At 40.7% G+C, this 20090-nt stretch overlaps 1 protein-coding gene across 17 annotated transcripts in view; it reads right to left on the reverse strand.

Annotated features, from left to right (window-relative positions):
- Positions 1-8698: 8698 nt before the first annotated feature.
- The window catches only part of LOC148329801 (neurexin-1a-like), a 176122-nt gene continuing 164730 nt past the window's right edge, over positions 8699-20090 (reverse strand). For 14 of the 17 annotated variants that reach the window (XM_088305569.1, XM_088305565.1, XM_088305560.1 and 11 more), the window contains 2 exons: positions 17282-17369; positions 8699-10047 (listed from right to left, as the gene is read on the reverse strand). In XM_088305569.1, coding sequence (XP_088161695.1) covers positions 9743-10047; positions 17282-17369 — 393 coding nt within the window. In that variant the 3' untranslated portion in view covers positions 8699-9742. The remainder of the gene's footprint in view (positions 10048-17281; positions 17370-20090) is intronic. The other 3 variants (XM_088305564.1, XM_088305571.1, XM_088305555.1) reach the window with 1 other exon arrangement.

Below are 20090 nucleotides of genomic sequence, written 5' to 3' on the forward strand. Positions count from 1 at the left end.
AAGATCCAGTGATGATGTTGTAATTACAATATACCGCCTCTGCTTGACAGTAAATAAACAGATTTACATCACACACACACACACACACAACATACTGCCTGTCCATCCCTTAGCAAAAGTTTATTTTATATATATATATATATATATATATATATATATATATATATACATAGATATATAAAGCAAGATAAGGTATAGCACAACTTCAACCAATTGGTGCCCGAGTATATTTTTTTTCCTGAGACGAGTCGATGAAAGACGGGAGTTGAAAATGTCAATCCACCTTCTTTGAATTGATTTATCATTTATATCTTGCAAAGTTGGATCCAAAATCTGATTAACAGACATTTTTTTTAGGTTCTGGGGGTGTTAGGAATGATTACATGACTGAAAGCATGTTTAGATATCAGGAGATCAAAAGAGGGACTCCAGTTTGATGAAATCTAAAACTGTCGGTTGTGGATGAGCCAACCGAGATGGAAAAAAGTGAAACTATTGCCAAGGACTCGCAAAGGGCAACAGATATATTAGAAATCATGAGATTTTGGTTCAAATGAAATAATCAAAAGTGAAAAAAATATATGTGTAGGATTTTGAATAAAGTTTGTCGTGTTATATGTGTGTGTGTGTGTGTGTGTGTGTGCACGTGTTTGTTTATACCTGTTATGGGGACATTTCACTATTTAAACATGTATGCGTGTGTGTGCGAGTGTGTATATGTTGACTCGTTACTTTGATGGTTCTTTACCGTGAAAAACACATGCGTGGCTCAATCGAGAGAAGTCTTTAACTCACAATAATTCATTCTCCATCCCTCATTAGTCAAATGACTCCCACTCCCACATTCTGCTCAGGTGTGTTTATCAGTCAAGGACATGACTTCCTCCCTAAGAAAAAGTCTTTGATGCACATGACCTGAGATCAGCTCTGCAGGGCACAGCTGGAGCCCGACTTTAGCTTGCAGTTTCAAGGTTAAAATCACAGTTGTGCAACAGAAATGAAAGACTTAATAAAAAAAAATTAATACGGCCCTTGGCAGGTTTTAACAAACATATACAATCACAGAGTACAACATGAGACACAAGGGCACAATATAGTGATTTTGCTTTTTAATCTTCCTAAACAATGTTAATTATGCCCGCTGTGTTGAGTCAAATCTATACATCATCATTTATCTATCTCTCTCTCTCTCTCTCTCTCTCTCTCTCTCTCTATATATATATATATATATATATATATATATATATATATATACATAAAAATAAACTAATACTAACCCTATAACCCTAGACCTACCCCTAACCCTAACTCTAACCCAAGCCCTAACCCTAACTCTAATCCTAACCCAACCATAGCCCTAACCCTAACTCTAACCCTAACCCCTAACCCTAACCCTAGCCCTAACCCTAACCCTAACCCTAACCCTAACCCTAACCCTACTCTTAACCCTAACCCTAATCCTACCTCTAACCCTAACCCTAACCCTAACCCTAACCCTAGCCCTAACCCTAACCCTAACCCTAACCCTAACCCAACCATAGCCCTAACCCAAACTCTAACCCTAACCCTAACCCTACTCTTAACCCTAACCCTAATCCTACCTCTAACCCTAACCCCTAACCCCTAACCCCAACCATAGCCCTAACCCTAACCCTAACCCTAATTTCCCCTAACCCTAACCCCTAACCCTAACCCCTAACCCTAACCCTAACCCTAACCCCTAACCCTAACCCTAACCCCTAACCCTAACCCCTAACCCTAACCCTAACCCCTAACCCCTAACCCTAACCCTAACCCTATCCTAACTCTAACCCTACCCCTACTCTTAACCCTAATCCTACCTCTAACCCTAACCCTAACCCCAACCATAGCCCTAACCCTAACTCTAATCCTAACCCTAACCCTAACCCTATCCTAACTCTAACCCTACCCCTACTCTTAACCCTAATCCTACCTCTAACCCTAACCCTAACCATAGCCCTAACCCTAACCCCAACCATAGCCCTAACCCTAACTCTAACCCTAACCCTAACCCTACTCTTAACCCTAACCCTAATCCTACCTCTAACCCTAACCCTAACCCTATCCTAACTCTAACCCTACTCTTAACCCTAGCCCTAGCCCTAACCCTAACCCTACCACTAACCCTAACCCGAACCCGAACCCAACCCCAACCCAACCCTGCCCCTAACCCTACCCCTACGCTAACCCTAACCCTACCCCTAACCCTAACCCTAAAAAAATCAATAATGTACTGGTAGGGGAGCATGAATGATTTTTTTCTGTGTGCAAATATTTGACTTGCTTGACTTGTAATATTCTTGACAGATATCAACATTATTAGTCGTAAAGTCATCAGATCAGTCAAACACAAGCACAGAAGAGTCCCTTCATCATTCACCGTGGTGCTTTAGCGCTTGACTGCTCACTGAAACAAAGCACATTCATTGATCGCAGGATATTAAATATTGATTCACGCATCGTGATGAATCCCAGATGCAGAAAATGAATTTGAGCTCAAACCGAATATTTCACCTTCTGGTGCAAAGCAATCAAGCAACTCATCATCTTCATCAAAACAAAGATGATGACCAGCTGCATGGCACTCACACGCCTGACGTCTGAGAGTCTTGCGATAATTAAAGCCTTTCTGCAGCCTTAATATTTGTTAGCTGACAATTTTGTGCCACACTGACTTCTGAAGAAGTCCTGCTTTGCTGTGCACTTGCCCACCTCTCCAGAAACAGACCTGCTGCTCTTGAAAACATTATTAAGCTATGTAATGCAATGATTGAACGGTCATTTGTTAAATAAACAGGAAGTATTTGCATGTTTTTTTTACTGTCTATTTAAATCCCTGATATCCATCTCAGACAGTTGCTAATGACTTTCTCAGGTGCGCCAAATTAAATTATATTATATTACCCACATCAACACACATTATGTTACGTCTGTTTGAAGATAATAGCAGAAAACATGTGAAGAGATTGACAACTATGTAGTGTTGAATTTTATTGCCTTCAAATGATTTTCAGCTTTTCCTGATTTTTTTTCGGGTGGGTCTAAAATGACTCCCGAGTGACAAAGTTGGGTGAGTGGCATGATTCTCTCCTCCTGCGTTACACAAATATGTGAGAAAAATGCTTGATAAAGTGACAAAAAAAAAAAAGTGACAGGAACATGAGTGAGAGGTAGGTCAGCGTCTACTGGCTCCGAATTGGATTCTGCCTCTGGTGCGTCAAACGTGCAAGAAAGTTGCCAGATGAAGTATGATCCATTTTTCAGGCTGTAGTCGAATTATTTGATGGACAGTTGACAGCGAAGCCGGATGGAGCGTTTACAGAGTGGAGACAATGGGATCTAAAATGCCCGTGCAATGCGTGTCAAAATTGGCACATCTTCATTTTGGTGTCAGGGCAAGTCTAGTTTGCCATGGTTAGGAATTTGGCGGCACTGCACTGCGCCTTGCTCCAGTGGACCGGGGGCCGTTTTTGTTTTCTATACAAATTGGCTCCCCTGCAAATTTGATGACAGAAATTAGACTAGATTTTAGACCAGGTGAAACCAGGTCTAAGTTGTGGTGCAGGTCATGCCATTTGGGGGAATTGGATTCAAATGGAGGCAGATTCCTTATTTTATGATTTATTATTATTATCACACTGCTCACTACCAAAAGAATACCATAAATGGATGTATAGTAGAATTTTGTGTTTATTATTATTATCATCACCTTTCGAATATTTTTAAAAGCACCCCTCTGCCCGTGGCACAAGAAGTGTGAGTGTGTGAATATGTGGGCGATGCATGATCGAGGAGGGACTCCCCAATTAGCGACTGCGTTCAACTTTAGAGATTGTTCTTCATTACCAAAAAAATGCATGCAGAAATGTAGCAACTATGTGCGTACACTGTCAATGGTTTCTTTTCATTTTTCATCAGCCGCCTTTATTCACTTATTTTACTCTTCCTGATGATGATGACTTTCCAAGCAAGGCAAAAAAAATAAAATAAAATAAAAAAATCACCTTGATTTTTCCACTGGAGGTTTTCATGGCCTCAGAGGACAAGAGAGCAGGAAAACATCATTATGTGGGGGAGAAATGTACCTGTAATAAAGCCAAATGGCACTGAGAGGTGCACTTGTCAAACATGATAAATGGCACCGATGCCCCCTAAATGTGTTTGCTGCCCTTGCCACATTGACTCCGCCCCCTGTGAAGGGTGGCCTGGAGCTGCCAACACCCAAACCTTCCCTTTGGAATTTAATACTGACACCGGGTCCCATTCAAATGTCTCTCTTCTTCGTCCCCTTTATAATTTCGACATCTAATCACATTTCTCACCGAGCTGTAAGCAAAAACAAAATGGGCTCATTTGACATGTAATTAGTTCACCTCTTGTTTTGTCTCCTCACAAAGTCTAGTCAGAGGGAAGTCAATTATTCAAATCAGAAAATTAACATAAAACGCCGCTTAATTCCTGACTTGTCCACTTAGGGTTTACACAACAATGGAACACATGAAATGTCGCTTGAAATGGTTTATGCTCATCACCTCTTAATTGGTTCCCTCATCCCCTCTAAAATAAAAAACAAACGAACGAACAAAATGTTATCTATAAATAAGCAAGTAACTTGAAGCATATTCAAAATCTTACAGTTCTTGGGTTGTCTCTTGACATTGTGAGTCGTTTTACTTTATTTTAGTCTTTCTATACATTGGTTATCTTATTTTTATACTTGTTCAACACTTAAAATGTCACTTTTCAAAATGTCACCAGTTTTGGAAGGGGATAATTTCCAACTTTGAAATTACAAACCCATGTCAAAGAACGGATTTTGTTTTAGATTTAGATTGAAGGCTTTTCACTATGAAAAAGACACGCATGAGTCACAACGACAATTTGTACTTGATCAAGAACCTTATTACAAAATTGCACATTTAAAATCTACGCGTAATTAACGTGGTTATCCTGAGAAGCTCCGATTAAGAGGCGACACTCCTTTGCAGCAGTCTGCCGTGGGATTTCTAAACAAATACTCCACAAATGAAATGGAAACCAGTGTGCTCGGGTGTACCGCTGTGAAATAGAATTCACAATGCGTGTCTCAAGTTCGGGGAGAGGGCATGGAAATTGGAAAATGGATGATTATAGAGAGAGCCAATTACACCGGTGTGTCGAATGAAAAGGACGTCTGCTATATCCAGCTGAGATGGCGAGCTAAGCGAGGGAGGGCAAATGGCAGCAAATGAATGCAAAAGATAGGGACAACGATGCAGAAGAGGGAGGACGACAGGAGAGGAGAAACATTTTTGCTAAAAATACCTCTCCGCCCCACGAGTGTTCTTCGATTGGCGGAGCAAAGATATCTGAGAGACTCCCATTGTTATTTCATTATTCCCGGTGTTCTGCGCTCCCCAGGAGGGAGCAACTCTACAGCGGTGGGAGATGTTGGCTACTGGAAAAGAACTGGAGTGAACAATCAACCCGCTGAGAGCAAATCAAGTAAAACAACATGCAAAATGATATCATTGACGATCAGGAATGAAAAACGTGTCTCGAAACAGACTTTGCTTTGCAGAATTAATGGAGAGCAAAACCGTGACAAGCCTCAAGGCTCCAACAAGTCCATTTAATTATTTTATGAAACACTGATAACATGAACGCGTTGACAAATAGAAAGTCATCCCCGATACACTTGGACGTGCTCGCAAACAATCCAAATCTTTTTGGTGTCGGTTGTAAAAGTCAATTTATAACCACTGCAGTGGCACATAGAGAGTAATTGATAACTTGCCCGCAAGGAGACTGTCACTTGCCGTAATATCCCCAGCATGTCATATTTGTGGTGGAAATGTTGCAGGAAGCAACCAAAAGAGAGTAAATGGTCCAGGTGCGAGCACGTACTCATGGAAATAGATTTTTATTTCAAAATGGAAAGCTGCAGATCGCAGCAACACATTAACAACGAAGCAGAAACAAGAGTGGAAATATTTACAGTCATCAATAATTGGACCTTTGCTGACTTTGGTCTAATGTGGGAAATTTTGCAAGGAAAAAGAAAAAAAAACGCAGGCCAGTTATTTTTGTATGGACCAGGCTGAAGTGGGTGCGGTTCTGCACGACATTTATTCCCCAATATCGTTAAAATGTAAAAGTTGCGAGATCAAGTGAGGGTTACGTGATTGAAATGTGAGTGTCAGACGACTGCAAAGGTTAAAGAGGCTTTCTTCATGCTTTCGATATCCATACGCCTCACAGATGAGTTATGAAATCTCCTTTCGTTCCACTTTGGCCATTTTAGACACTGCGTGTGGCACTTGTGCCGAAGAAAATCCAGTCCCGAGGAGTAACATGACTCTTATTTGGCATCATGATAAAAATAAGCACAACTATTTGGTGTGTTTGTGTGAATATGTTGGTGCGAGCCAGCTGGGAATTGAAAAGGCAAAAGAAACTTATGTTGCTAACTTGCCGTTCCGGATGATAAGAATTTTGTTAGCACGATATGTGGGTGGTTATGAACATGTTCTCCAGAAACGTGAATATGTGGGCAAGAGATAGAAAAAGTGTGAGGGGAGGCCACCAGGGAAGGGAATATACAACCAACATCTTTTTGTGAGTCAACTAAACTGGTAAGTGTTAAAACAATGGATTTATTTAAAAAAAAAAAAAAAAAAAATCGCTAACTTTTTGGTGTTTCACATTGTTTGTCTGATGACGCTCCACATTAGAAATGCGATTTCAACTCGGCTTCCAGATTAGTACCCGTTACACTCTCAACTTTTGCCAATTGGTTGTGACATATTTTCAAACACTCGATACCTAAATAATTCATTTATGATATCAATTAACGTCAAATGGAATCCATCAGTTTTTCCGTGGCTGTTTATGTAAAAAAATATTTTATTTCGATTTGCAGTCCTTTTCCAGGGCTTTAAAGTACTAAATGATAAAAGATTGAACAATGACGCAGGGAAGGTGTCCATGCTGGTCTTAATTGGATTTCAGGGCAGTGTTTGGTTCAGATGATCAGAATATTCTTTTAAACAGGTTCTAAAATTGGATAAGATTACACGGGACAGTCCGAAAAGGGTACAGGCACTACTTGGAAGGACGGAGGAATTTTATGATAATTCTAAGTTTCAAATGTGATGGGATGGCCATTATGTGGGATCCCTCAAGGGTCAGCGCTTGGACCACTTTTTGTTCAGTCCGTTTAATGTTCCCCTCGGGTCGAATGCTTCAGAATTGGCTATCATGACTTTGCCAAAACAAGGCTGGGGTAATCGTTTTTGGCAATCGCAAAAAGAGGATTGCTGCTTGTAAACATTTGGAATCATTGTCTTTAGAAATCAAAGACAGAGTCCAAAATCTTTGGGATAGCATTTAAGATTCTGCTACTTTTGCCTTTCTACACCTCGTAGGTGAAAATAATTTGAGTAGGGCTCCGAGGTCTGCAGACTTGTGTCAATGAGTAGTTTCAAAGCAAACATGGTGGAGAGGCATTTAACGGTTATGCTGCATGCAAATTGAATTAGCTGCCAACAAATGTGAAGTCATCGCCATGTGCTTTGAAATACAGGTTAAAAACGATTGCCATTTTCAAAAACAATTTCAATACCGTATTTTAGTAATTTTGGAAAGATATTTTTTTGTACTCATTTCCTTTGCTTTTAAATATTTTGTTAGTAAATGTTTTTGAACGTGAAGCAAATGGAGTTGTCCTGCGTAGGAAAAGTGCGATATAAAATATGGTGTCGATTTAGAGCGTGTCGCTGAGTTTGCAGTCAGAAGTCGACGTTCGCACAAAGCTTCAAGGCTTCTCGTCCAGACGCACGCAAAGCAATCAAGCGACTGCGTGAGGAGATGCATCAGTTCCAAGTCACGTGTCGGAGCTTCTGCCATGGCCACATCAGGATTGCCGCTCCTCGGAAATCTGGAGAGGATGTCGCCTCAACTTTATGATTAGCACCAGCTCGGAGCCGAGTCTTAATTTAGTCAGACAAGTGAAGCGGCTCTCGGATGGCTGAGCTTTTCTACTCGTATTCAAAGTACTCGGACTCATCCTCTGCTTTCTGACGTCCGTCAACACCAGCGGAGCAAATGCAAAAGCTGACTCACGCAGATTGTGCTATTTAAAATGTATGGCGTTTTAATTGCAAAATACAACAACAAAGAAAAACTGGAAAATGAAAACCTCGATGAATGTCAATTAAAAAAAAAAACAAAAAAAGCGCGCATTCTAATCTTTGTCGAGGCAGACATTTTATACGGCATTTTTATTGGACGTCATTACGGTGGGAGACTCCATTGGTTGACAGGAAATTGGTGGAGGACATTAACTTACTTTAAGTGCATCTATTCATTTTTATGACAAAATTGATATTTAAAAGGAGCCGGCTGGAGATAAAAAAAATACAATAACCCTTTCTAATTGAAAAGCAAACATTGAAGAAGAAATAAAAGAGCAGACAAGAGTAAGTTATAATCATCATTTATAGTTCATGATCATTTCCTCATACTCGTTCCAAGTACAGGTCTCCGGAAAGCAGAACTGACGAACAGAATGACAGAACAAACACACAACCGTTGAAATGGACTCGTGAAATCTTTTGATCTTTGCATCGGCATCAAGCACACGTTGGACTATTTCAGAATGCCACTTGAAAAAAAGAAACACAAAACAAATTCATCGTTCCAATCGTCTTTTCTCGAGTCATTTTGGTGGAGGAAGGCAGTGATTCTCCAGCCACACACGGCGCCTGCTTTGAACGTCTTTGTGCAGTTTCGGCCTGGTTAGCATTTGTATCAAAAAACTTGAAAGGAACATGTAAAAACAGGAAGGGAGTTGGAAAAAATGATGCAGATTTCTTCATAAAATGTTCTATGTCTAGCAACACTTAACATTTACATCTTTATTTAATTCTTCTTCTTTTTTTTATTCCAAAAATGGTTTTGGAGCAGTTATAGTTGTCATCATCTATACAACAGGCTATAAAACACCACGTTATCACAGTTGAGAAAGCACATTTAGATGTGGGTGTACTGTATATAAACATATGGAGTGGAAGAGGATCATTCGGCGTGCACGGCTCCCACATTGTCACGTCTGAGACTTCGGAAGAAATGTCTTCACATGATGCAGAAACAAAGGCCTCCAGATTTCTTACTGGCACAAATGGACATTTTGTTCTTCTTGAAAAACAAAAGTCTCGTCAATGACACTGCAGTTCAGTCAATTCAGCTTTTCGTCCGTTTGGCTCAACTGAGACACTTTGGCGAGTCTTTGGACATCTGTCATGACTCTTTCTTCCCCCTCTGAGGATTTGCTGTCCGTTTCCTGCCTTGCGTCTTCTTGAAATCCAAACAACAACTTATGTATGGCGCCATGTTCTCGAGAAACAAAACGCCACAAACACAGGCAATTTCAAATCCAACCGTGAAGTTCATAACCCATCTTTGCAAAGTGCATCAAAGGAGCGGGATCATCCCACTTTGGGAAACCAGTCACAGATGGATTATGGTATTTGGTTGGTTTCAGTTCGCGTCCACTTGGAGACATTTGTCCATCCGCATTCTTTTCATTGTATCTTCTTATTAATTTGCAGAGCATTGTCTTCTCGGGGGGGAAAAAATGACAAAGTAAGGTTCAATTTTGTTATACTGTACACAATAATGTCTTGATTTGCATTTTCCAACAATGTTCCATTTGGTCTGACAAAGACCAGCACTTTGACAATCACACGTAGTATTCCTTGTCCTTGTTCTTCTTGTTCTTGTTGCAAGTCTTTGCGGTGTTAGCGGCTTTTTCTTTGACAATGGAACCGTTTGACTGAGCCGAGTTGCTGATGTAGTTGCGACTCTCGTCCACGTGGTACGAACCCTCGTCTCGATTGCGGTATTTGTACATGGCGTAGAGCAGGATGAGGATGCAGAGAGCCGCAGCGGCGACGATGCCCACCACCATACCTGTGGTGCTGCTGGACTCGCGGAAGACCTCTGAGGAGTCGGGGAAACCCTTTGGTCCGGAACCCGTTGGATTGGCTGCAGGAGAGACAATGGCATGATCATTAAAAAAATTTTTCAACCATTTCAAGTAACACAAACGCCAAGATTCACAAAGACCCAAGACAACATTTGCCATTTGAATTTTTCTACAATTCGTCTAGATTTTTTTGCTGCTTATCCTAAGTCAGTGCTTCTCAATTATTTTCTGTTACGCCCCCTCCTAGCAAGAAGAAAACAATTTGCGCCCCCACCGCAACACCCACTCTCTGCCACAACTAAAAATAATAGCATTGTCGTTGCAAAACAAACCTACACCGTAGCGTGAACGCACAATAGGCGAGGAGAGCGCCACTGCCAACTAGTGGAGTGGAGGTGCAATTACACTTTATTGTCGTGCGGCAGAAAAAAAACACGTGTTCCCCAGGTTCACACGTGCTCCTGCCCCACTATAAGAAAAGTGCTGTCCTAAGTAACGCTATTTCAAAGTCTTTAATGACTTTTGCCCATCTTATAAGAAATGAATTTGTTCACAAGTAGCGGATAAAGTGAAAAGCTTTTTAAATCAGACGCAAATGCCTCATAAAACCTTCAAATAAACCTTTTGGCAACCATGCTTTAAATTCTTCAACTGCCATAAAAGCTTACATTACTCATGACTAAACGACATGGGAAAGTAATTCAACGTCTCGGAGTGGCATTTGATTTGGACCAGGGGTGTGAAGATCCAGTCCGGGAGGGCCGCTTTCGTGCATGCCTTCAATCGCTCCTGGCTGCAACCCAACTGATTCAAATGATCAGCTCATCAGCAAGCTCTGAACACGCCTGATAAGTATCCTGCTCATTTGAATCAGGTGTGTTGCAGCCGGGAGAGATGGAAAACATGCAGGAAAGCGGCCCCTCCAGAACTGGAGTTTGATGCCCCTGATTTAGACCTCGCCACACATTTCTTTTTGAGTCCTGTAATTTAATTTCAGTTAATTTTAGGTAGGGCGGGTTTGATAGTCTTTATAGTTTTTTTTTTTTTAAACGCTTAATTTTAGTTTTTTTTTTTTTTACATCTTTTACATGCGTTCAAGATTTAAAAAAAATTTAAATAAGATTGTATGTAAATCAACACAAATATTTCAAAACATTTTGATTAGACGGGGTACAGTTTATGGTTTTAACAGTTCACAGACTTTGAATCAGAATAAATGCCGCGCATACCGCTTCTAAAAATTAGATGCGGGCATGCATGTCGATTTCCCTTTCCAATCTAATTCATGCAGTACGTTATCCTGCTGATATGCCCCAAATAGAACGGATGGCAGACTGAAAGTGATATCTGGAGGAGGAGGATGTGCAATCTCAATGTGGTGATTTGCTAAATTTAGTCGTAAAGCTGACTAGAATAACGTGTTAATGATGGAGAGAAAAAAAAAATGTCCGTTTTAGCTCACAGCTCATTAGGTGTTTTACAGAACCGTCATGAATGAGCAGACGCACGTTGAGAACATCTTCGCTAAATGCGACCAAGATGACTCACTGAAAACAAATCTGTCAGGGAAAAACAATTCCGAAATCGACTCAGCAGATTTTTGCAAAGACTGTCCTCCTCCTCTGTGTTTTGAAACGTTGCAGCTCAATGAGGCATATTTGGAAAACACGTCAGCCCCTTGATATCGTTCAGTCCTCCTGGCACATCGCACTGTGTGTTTTGTTGCAGTCATCAGTTCTGCTTTAGCTGCCTTTGTTGCGTTGGAGAAATCCAAATACACCAAATTTGGAAATGAAAGCACCGTGGTTCTGCCAGGCTGAGGTATTTAAAAAAATAAATAAATAAGGGATTAACATTTCAGAGTGTCGTTTTGTTGCAACAATGACAACTTGGACCGGACATTCGCAGTATTCAATTCATGTCACTTACTAAGCTGTGAGGTCACCGCATTTTGTTGTAGAAAATCAGGAACTACTGAGAAGTCTAGAAAACACTGAAGTGAAGGATTACAAAAATACAAGAATACAATTAACTCATTTATTATATATTATTATATACGATATTATTGTTATAGCATATATTTCACGACGGTACTTTTTATTGTCTGTGCTGTCAAGCCGTTGTTCAGGGTCAAAACGTTTCATGAGTTGAGGCTTTTATCCACGTTACGACCATTAAGAAATGGATGTACACGAGACCGTTACAGGGAGGTCAGAGTTCAGAAGGATGCCGCGTTTGTGTTATTTCTTCATGTCGAGATCTTCCTACGGGATTGATTTTTAACAGGCTGTTTTGCACACACCTCGGATTGCCAAAATCAGTCGACTGGCAATTAGTTTTTTTTCATGTGGATTTTCCGTAGTTTGTCTTTCTTCTATTTGAATATATGAAGCATACCGAGGCTGACTGAAATGATTTGTATTTGTATTTTTCTATTCTCAGTTCAAATCACGTAAACAAGGCACGCTTTTAAACGCAAACAATACGGAAGCCAGAAACTCAATCTCTCACTGTTATATCCCATTTAATAACTTAAACAAGAACGTTACGCCGAGCTCTGTAATTAAATGATTAATAGTGCATTTAGTGCAACAAGGGGAGCTTTGTTCTGTGCCAAAAGATTAGCCTTCATTACAGCTCATTAGCACGTTTGCGCTCAATGTTGTCTATCGAACCACCTGAAGGCATCGAGGATTTCGTTCCAAGAGTCTGAGATCAATGACGGATATGATTTTGGAAGCAACCTTGGGCTTGCTTTCTCTCATGCTGGGCACAGTAACGTGGCAAGCACGAGGCCTTCCAGACATTCCAGTCAAAAAAAAACCCATCTTGCTGCTCATCAACACTCTAATATTGACTCCATTTCTGAATAATGGGTCAACATCCTCTACTGCAACTCACCCAGGGGTGAAATCAAACATGAAGCAGATGACTCAAAACTCGGCGCTTCTCTGCAGCATAGCAGGGGTGCACTTGTGAAGCACTCACAGTAAACTCGGGGGGGGGGGGGGTTAAATGTGGTGAAAAAAAAATGCCATAACAAATGAATCCTTTCACTAGAATTGCGGACAGAACTGGAAATGAAATTAAAGTGCAACTGCTATTGTGAGTTTATTCTGAAGAACATTTCAGGCATTCGGATTCCTATTTTTTTTTAAATGGTGATCACCAACAGCAGAGTTGCACAATGTCAACTGAGAAAAGGTTCAAAACTTTTTGATGCTCACCAAGACATTTGAATTTTAACAGTAAAATGTCTGGTTGGTGGTTCTCCTTATTTTGGCCAGACTTGCTTGGTGCGTTAAAGGCCAAAATTCTTTCCTGTCAACTAGAATTTCAACAACAAATGGTCCTCCACAAAAACGATTTTTTTCCCTCATTTGTATCCAGCAAGGCTCTCATTTATTTGGTAATTGCTAAAAGCGGCGCCGGGTGACAAAGCTGGATGAGGCAAAACGTGGAGGTTGCTTCAGGTCCGTGCTTGGGGTAATGAAGCAACCAAGACTACTTTGGATTTATTCAACACTCGGCGTAGGTTTTCCAAATCTGACAAAGCCACGTTGGATGAGTAGGGAGATGAATCCAGCATGGCAACGTCTTCCTGCCGGCAACCGTCGGATACTCGGAGGCATCGTGAGCACGCATGTTCCGTTGTGAAACGTCACAACTCTCATCGCTTGTCACTCGTTGAACAAAACAAACACAGCAGGGTTCCTTTGTAGACATGCTAATTAATCATCTGGCTCACACTCAAGGGGAAACTTGTAGTTGGTTTTTGAAATGGATCTATTTTGACGACTATTCTGAGACTGTATAAGGTGACATCGCCTTATCTGGTTGAAAAATATTTAGAGGTAAATAACATTTTACCCGTCGAGATAGTTTGGAAACCCCGTATTTTTCAAATATATTTCTTTGCCTCAGTTTTTTTTTACTCCTGGCAGTTATATTTGCATATTTTGATTCGCTAAATTAAAAAAAAAAACTGCATTCCTGTCACATTGGCGCGTCCTCTATACGTCACTTCCGCCGATGCCCCGAGAAGCGGCTGCTGCAACGGCGGTGGAACGTTTACGTTTCTCCTGCCGAACTTGCAACATTGCCGCGCTTCACTCGGGCTGCAAGATTCTATATGAATATAATGTGAAAAATTTCTTAATAAAACATTTCCATGTTTTCCCTCCGCCCCTTAACCAATCGATTCCCAAAGCAACGGAACATTGACGTGACGTCTTCGACAGGCACGCAGAGGACACCGAAAAAAAATAAAAAAGAGATGATCCTCACAAAAGTAGCAGTAAATCTCCTTTATTTTAAAAAAAATATTTTCATTTAGAACACACAAACTGGGGTGACAAACATGGAGTCAAAGAAATATATTACAAAAATCTATTAGAAGGCGTGACATCATCAGCAGACGCTTTGGCGACCGAAGGCTACCCCGTCCACATCGCGCGCCGACAGCGGCTCTTCAACACATCGCTGTTCGTCAGATTAGCGTTCTAGCACGTGACTTCCCATTTTCCGTCATAATCGCGAGCTGTCAAAAGCATCACATAGTGGAGCTGGAGCTCAATCTGCTGACAGCTCACTCTATCAGCTGCAGCGGAGCCAAAAACACTTATTAAATCCCTCTTTAATGATCAGAGTGTCCTCGAGAAGTGTACTTGTGACATGCTGGCGGTACGCCCGATGATAACGTGCGAGTGAGAAGTGCTTGAGCTCACGCTAATGGCGCTTGATGAACAGTGAGCTGAGTGAGCATGAAATGAGGTCCTCGCGAAAATGAGTTAAAGGTGTTTCATTTAGCCCGGTTAAAGGTATGCTGTAATTTAAGCCTCCGTCCCAAGAGGATGATTTATTTGGCATTAATTGCACAAGACTGGACACTTGATTACTTTTACTCTTAGATTAGAAGGTTGCTGATTGTTTTTTTTTTTTTTTTTTTGGGGGGCGAAAGACTTTTACTTCAAAAGCCAAACGGTATCTCTCCATTCTATGATGACAAAAGCTGACTATTGTTCTGCCTCAAGTTCATGTCAGATGGACTTTGTGGATGTGTGACTGAATCTTTTGACACAACACACTCTGCGAACTGTCAAAGCGTGAAGTAACAATTGGTAATTCAAAAAAAAAAAAAAAGGAAATGAAGGAAAAAAAAGAAAAGCCGTGCTTACATGCAGACTGCCTATCATGAAATTCTTTGACCAAACCGTTCCTGCAAAAAACTTGTTGAAGAAATGTTGAATTGCAGAAATTGCCACATGCAATTTGGTGCGAATTTATATATTTATATATTTACTTCGTCATCGTTGTAGCAGGTCAGTTTTTATGTCATCACTATAATGTTCGCCATCACTCAAACATTCAAATGTGAACTTTGCTTATTCATTCTAAGCTATTATCAACTTTGGCTGCGCGTCGTCTCTCAGATAAGCAAAGTCTTCTATGCCCTACTTAGATTTATAAACGGACACATTGTGTAAGCATCAACGTCAGCACATTCTAAAGATGAGTGGGTGAAAAAAAAAAGGGAAAATAATTGAAAATATAAATATGGGGGATCAGCAAAGAGGCAGCCTGACAGTGAGTGTGAAATCCTGTTTTCTTTCAGAACACACAGGATGAGCCTGGGACGACATAATCCTCAATGAAAAAGTGCTGGAAAAATACCAAAATTGCAGATGACTCAATTTGCTCTGAAAACAATGTCGTGCCATCATTCCTCCTCGCTTGATCAATTTAACAGCCAGTTAAGACTATTCATTTGTCACATGATTGATCAATAAAAACGACACACTTCCCTTTACATTAATGAGTCCACAAAATCTTTTGTCAAACAAACACAGATTGTAAGTAACAGCAGCATGCTTGAAAACAAAAGATGAGTGTGCATAAAAACAACAAAATGGACGTGGACGCGATTGACCCTCGCCTGCCAATGAGCATCAGATGAGAATAAGGACAGAAAAGGGATCGTTTATGAAACGCAGAAGGTTGCATTTACATTTAGGAATTAAAACCTTGAAGAAGACTTCGGGTTGTTCTCCCAAAGTGATGCACGGTGGGTGTTCTTTGCTCCCTAACAATTACAACCAGACCAATTTCTGTCTGCATTCCCAGCTGCCCTCGCACCTGACATCCAAGCAAAGGACGCGCTTGCAAGGTGACTAAATCCCCCGGGTAAAAGATTCAGGCGGCTTTTAAAGCGGTCCAGCGAGAGAGAGAAAGAGAGTGAGGTTGTCCTGCCTTCGCAAATCAACTAAATAAGGCTCCTATTAGGGGACACGTGTTAGTATTCTCTCGGAGGATTTCGGAACCAGGAGAAGGATTCAATTTGCTGTCATATCATCCAATCGCAGAGCGCTAAACAGGTGATGAGAGTTTGCTTTCAGGAGGTTTGAGAAATAAAATAGGGCAACGATTACGTTGAACCAACTGCTTGAGAGTCAGCAGTTGACAGCAAAATGATCAAGTGCTGAGCTCCGGCCACAGAAAGTTGTCGTTATCTTTTAGGCCTCGGCCCCAACATTCGTCCCGGCATACATGAAGAGGAGGCCTTGGCGTGATATTACAAAAAAAAATTGGGGAGCAAACAGATTTACAGAAATATGTCATTTTGCAACCATTAAAAAACTGTGGCTAAGAACTACAATTTTGTTCCGTCTTCATAAGCAGCACGAGAAGAAAATCGGATGCTGCTCTCGTTGTCACGAGACGGCATTATTGGTCGGAGACAGAAAAGAGAGCTCAAAATGCGTGTCGGGCAAAGATGAATTGAGTGCCGGTTTGATGACCTCACACTGATCAATAGAAGCTCTCGATGGAGTGTGTGTCTGGACTTAATTGTTTCTCATCACTTCAGAAAGCCTTTCAAATCCCTCTTTTCATTGGTTTAGCTTTAATGTCTCTCCTTGCTTGGAAAGGGAGGAGATTAAAAGTTTAGCAGCGCGGCAAGCTCATATAAAACATTGTGCGGTAAATAAATGTTGACTTGAACTTTGTGTTTACCGCGAGTCTAACAAAGGCGTTTTTTTATTTAGAGGAGCATCCCTCGATGAACTGTAGCTCATCGGGGCTCTATCCGAAAAAAAAAAATTAAAATATTCATGAAAAACAGAAGGATTAATTCTGATCCTAATTTGCAGTTTACAATGCGCACATGTAAAGTGAGCTTGCGACAACAAATACGGAGGTGAAAAGTCACAAGAAAGAGAGGAGAGTGCAATTACGAACCTGCTGAGTGAACGACAGCACAGAGAGACAAATAGAATAAAAAAAAAGATGACTAACCTAACCCACCTGAGCTCGGCTCACAGGGATCGATGTCCTCGTCGTCGCTCGGACACTCGGCCGACGCCACCAGCATGTCCTCGGTTGTCTGCAAACAGAGCAAAACGTGCGCACTTGAGTGGTGAGGGGCAGAAAGTCCCGCCGGTTAAACTTCCTAAACATGCAAACTGGTTCTAGACTCGATGAATATGAAATCGGATTATTGCGGCACTGCGGTTCTGCGCGTAAATGTCAGCGTTTGTTTGCTGGATTTGAAATGAGAGAATAAACTTCATCCCAAAACGCAGCTGACGGTTCATCATTCTTCCGCCGTAAACACTTTCCGAGGCATCCCAGTGTTGTCTGCAATCAAAAATGTTCTGAAAATATGACTCCGTGCTCCATGTCTGGTTTAAATGCTCAATTATGGCACAGTAATGTTTTTAAGCTTCAGAATTATGGATGCACGTTACAATGACAAAAATAATTTTGGCCTTCCAAAGTTGGAGGAACACGGCATGGAAATCTTTAACTCGAAGGACTTCAATTCTTATCTTCATTATTTTATATTAAATGTTTGCTTTCAAAAATAAATCATGAGTTGAAGTTTTTGTGGAATAGTCTTGCCTATAAATCAACAGAAAGATAATTAAATATGACTTTCTTGGCATGGTTAAAAAAAATGCTGTAAAACATTTAATTTCTGACATCAGGTTTTTTTTTTTTGCGCTAATGTCCGACAATATTATTGCAAGTTGGATGCAAATAATCGGAATGAATTGCGCCTATAGCATTATTTCGACATTCGGAGTGCAGACGAGCATCATAAAAAGTCCAGCAAGGGCGAATGTAATTTTCTGCTGTACAGTGTCCGCTCTCCAGATGCGGTAACCGTCGCATCCAAGCGTGCCGCATTCATCACTTCAGCCTCGTCATTTGTTTTTCCTGCCGTAGGATGTTGACGCGTTACATTCCCTGGCAGAAGTTTTGGGGGAATCATGGCATCAAGACTGCCTGGCTCCTCTTCCTAACTTATCATAGTCATCTTCTCTCCCCCTCCCATCGTCTTGTTCTTTTCCTTCAGATTTATGGGCAAGAGGAGAAGCAGAAGAAACCTGCCACCGAGGTGAAATCACCACGCAGGAAGCGTTCGTGGAGGTGTTTGGCTGGAACGACATTGTCACGACCACGTTCCATTTATTGCGATTGAAAATCACGTAGCATTAAAAGGATATCAAAAGTTGAATATACTTCATACACCAGTTCATAATTGTATATCTACCGATATGATTTGAACGATTGATAATTACACTCAATGTATGTATTAGCGATAAACAAATAATCGGCCGGCCCGATTATTGGAGCAGATATTTGGCATTTCGATGCATCTCAACATCGGCCATTTCATACTGGCAACGTCCGATTTTAATTAATTTAGAGATTAATTAAAAATTGGGTTATTTTGTGTGGGCTTTGTTTTTGTTTGAACTGAAGAAATAGGACGTGAAAGATTAACATTTCAGTGACAGATGACATTTTCCAAAACCATTTGTTTGTATTCATTTAACGACATATTACTGTGCCTGCGAGCGCCTCGTTATTTTTCTTAGAATTTTAAGATCAAACAATCTGAAAAGCTGTTTAATAAACTACCAAATACGCTTCAAGCCATTTCAACAAAGCAAATGTACTTTGAAAATGTTTCACACTTTTGCAAAAGAATATTGGCGCCAACCAACAAAATTGTGCCTTTGAGTCACTCTTATCATAAATATTGTCACGCTCTTTAAGCCCCTGCAACACCACTAAAATGAATTGTCACGTGACAAAGTATCCTGGCATGAGAGTGAAGGCCAACATTTTGATGTGCTCGTGAAATAGAAAGCCCAAAACATTACATATTAATGGTGTTCTCATCCTATGTGGAGCTTTTTTTTTTTTATGGTTTACTACATCTGCCTACAGTAATGGAAACTGTGCCAGACAAGAATGCCCCCCCCCCAAAAAAAAACAAATAAAAATAAAAACAAATTTTCACCTTGTTTCCAACAATATGGTGCAATTCTAGGTGAGTTCATTAGCTGAGTGGAGTCCGATTTTCCCATCTAAGCATCATAATTCACACAGGACAAATGCTCCTATAAACAAGATACTTCTAAAGTGCTAAAAGCAATGACTGTGTGCAAGCATCATTATTCCGGCAGCAAAGTGCTGAGGCTCTGGTGGAACAAGGAGAGGAGCTCATTTATCTGCCACCAGTCCTAGCAACAGAGAGCACACTCCAGTGGGATGTGCTGGGAAAGCCTGGAGAGGCAGTTGGGATGGAAAACACACACACACACACACACAAAAAAAACAAGAGGCGTAACCTGCCTTTGGGGTTCATGCAAAATGCATGAACACTTTCAGTTGTGATGTACACTGTCATGCGAGAACATTTATGTGTCTGTGGATATTGCCAATATTGATCCGAATGAAAAATATAATAACAGAAGGATATAGGCTGACCCTGAACAGGCCATAAAGTCAACTTGAGCAGTCAAATCCGATTTAGTGCAGCAGGTTTTTTTGCTTAAAAGTCAATCCCAAAATTTTCTTTACAAGAATATGTTTGACGCCGGCCCACAAGTTGAAAAATGAGGTTCTGATTAATATTGACCAATCACAGCTCAGCTGTTTTCTGAAGCAGAGCAATGATTGGTCGTTAGCTGACCAACTGTGATGTCATTTTCAGTCGACAAAGGTGACAAAATGGCCCAAAATTTGGCCAAAATTTTGCTGCTTTACTCATATTTCACAAATGCAATATTAATCAGAATGCCGTGTTTAG

The sequence above is a fragment of the Idiotropiscis lumnitzeri genome, chromosome 9 (assembly GCF_059441095.1).
Source record: "Idiotropiscis lumnitzeri isolate Australia: NSW breed Sydney's pygmy pipehorse chromosome 9, RoL_Ilum_1.0, whole genome shotgun sequence".
NCBI lineage: Eukaryota > Metazoa > Chordata > Actinopteri > Syngnathiformes > Syngnathidae > Idiotropiscis > Idiotropiscis lumnitzeri.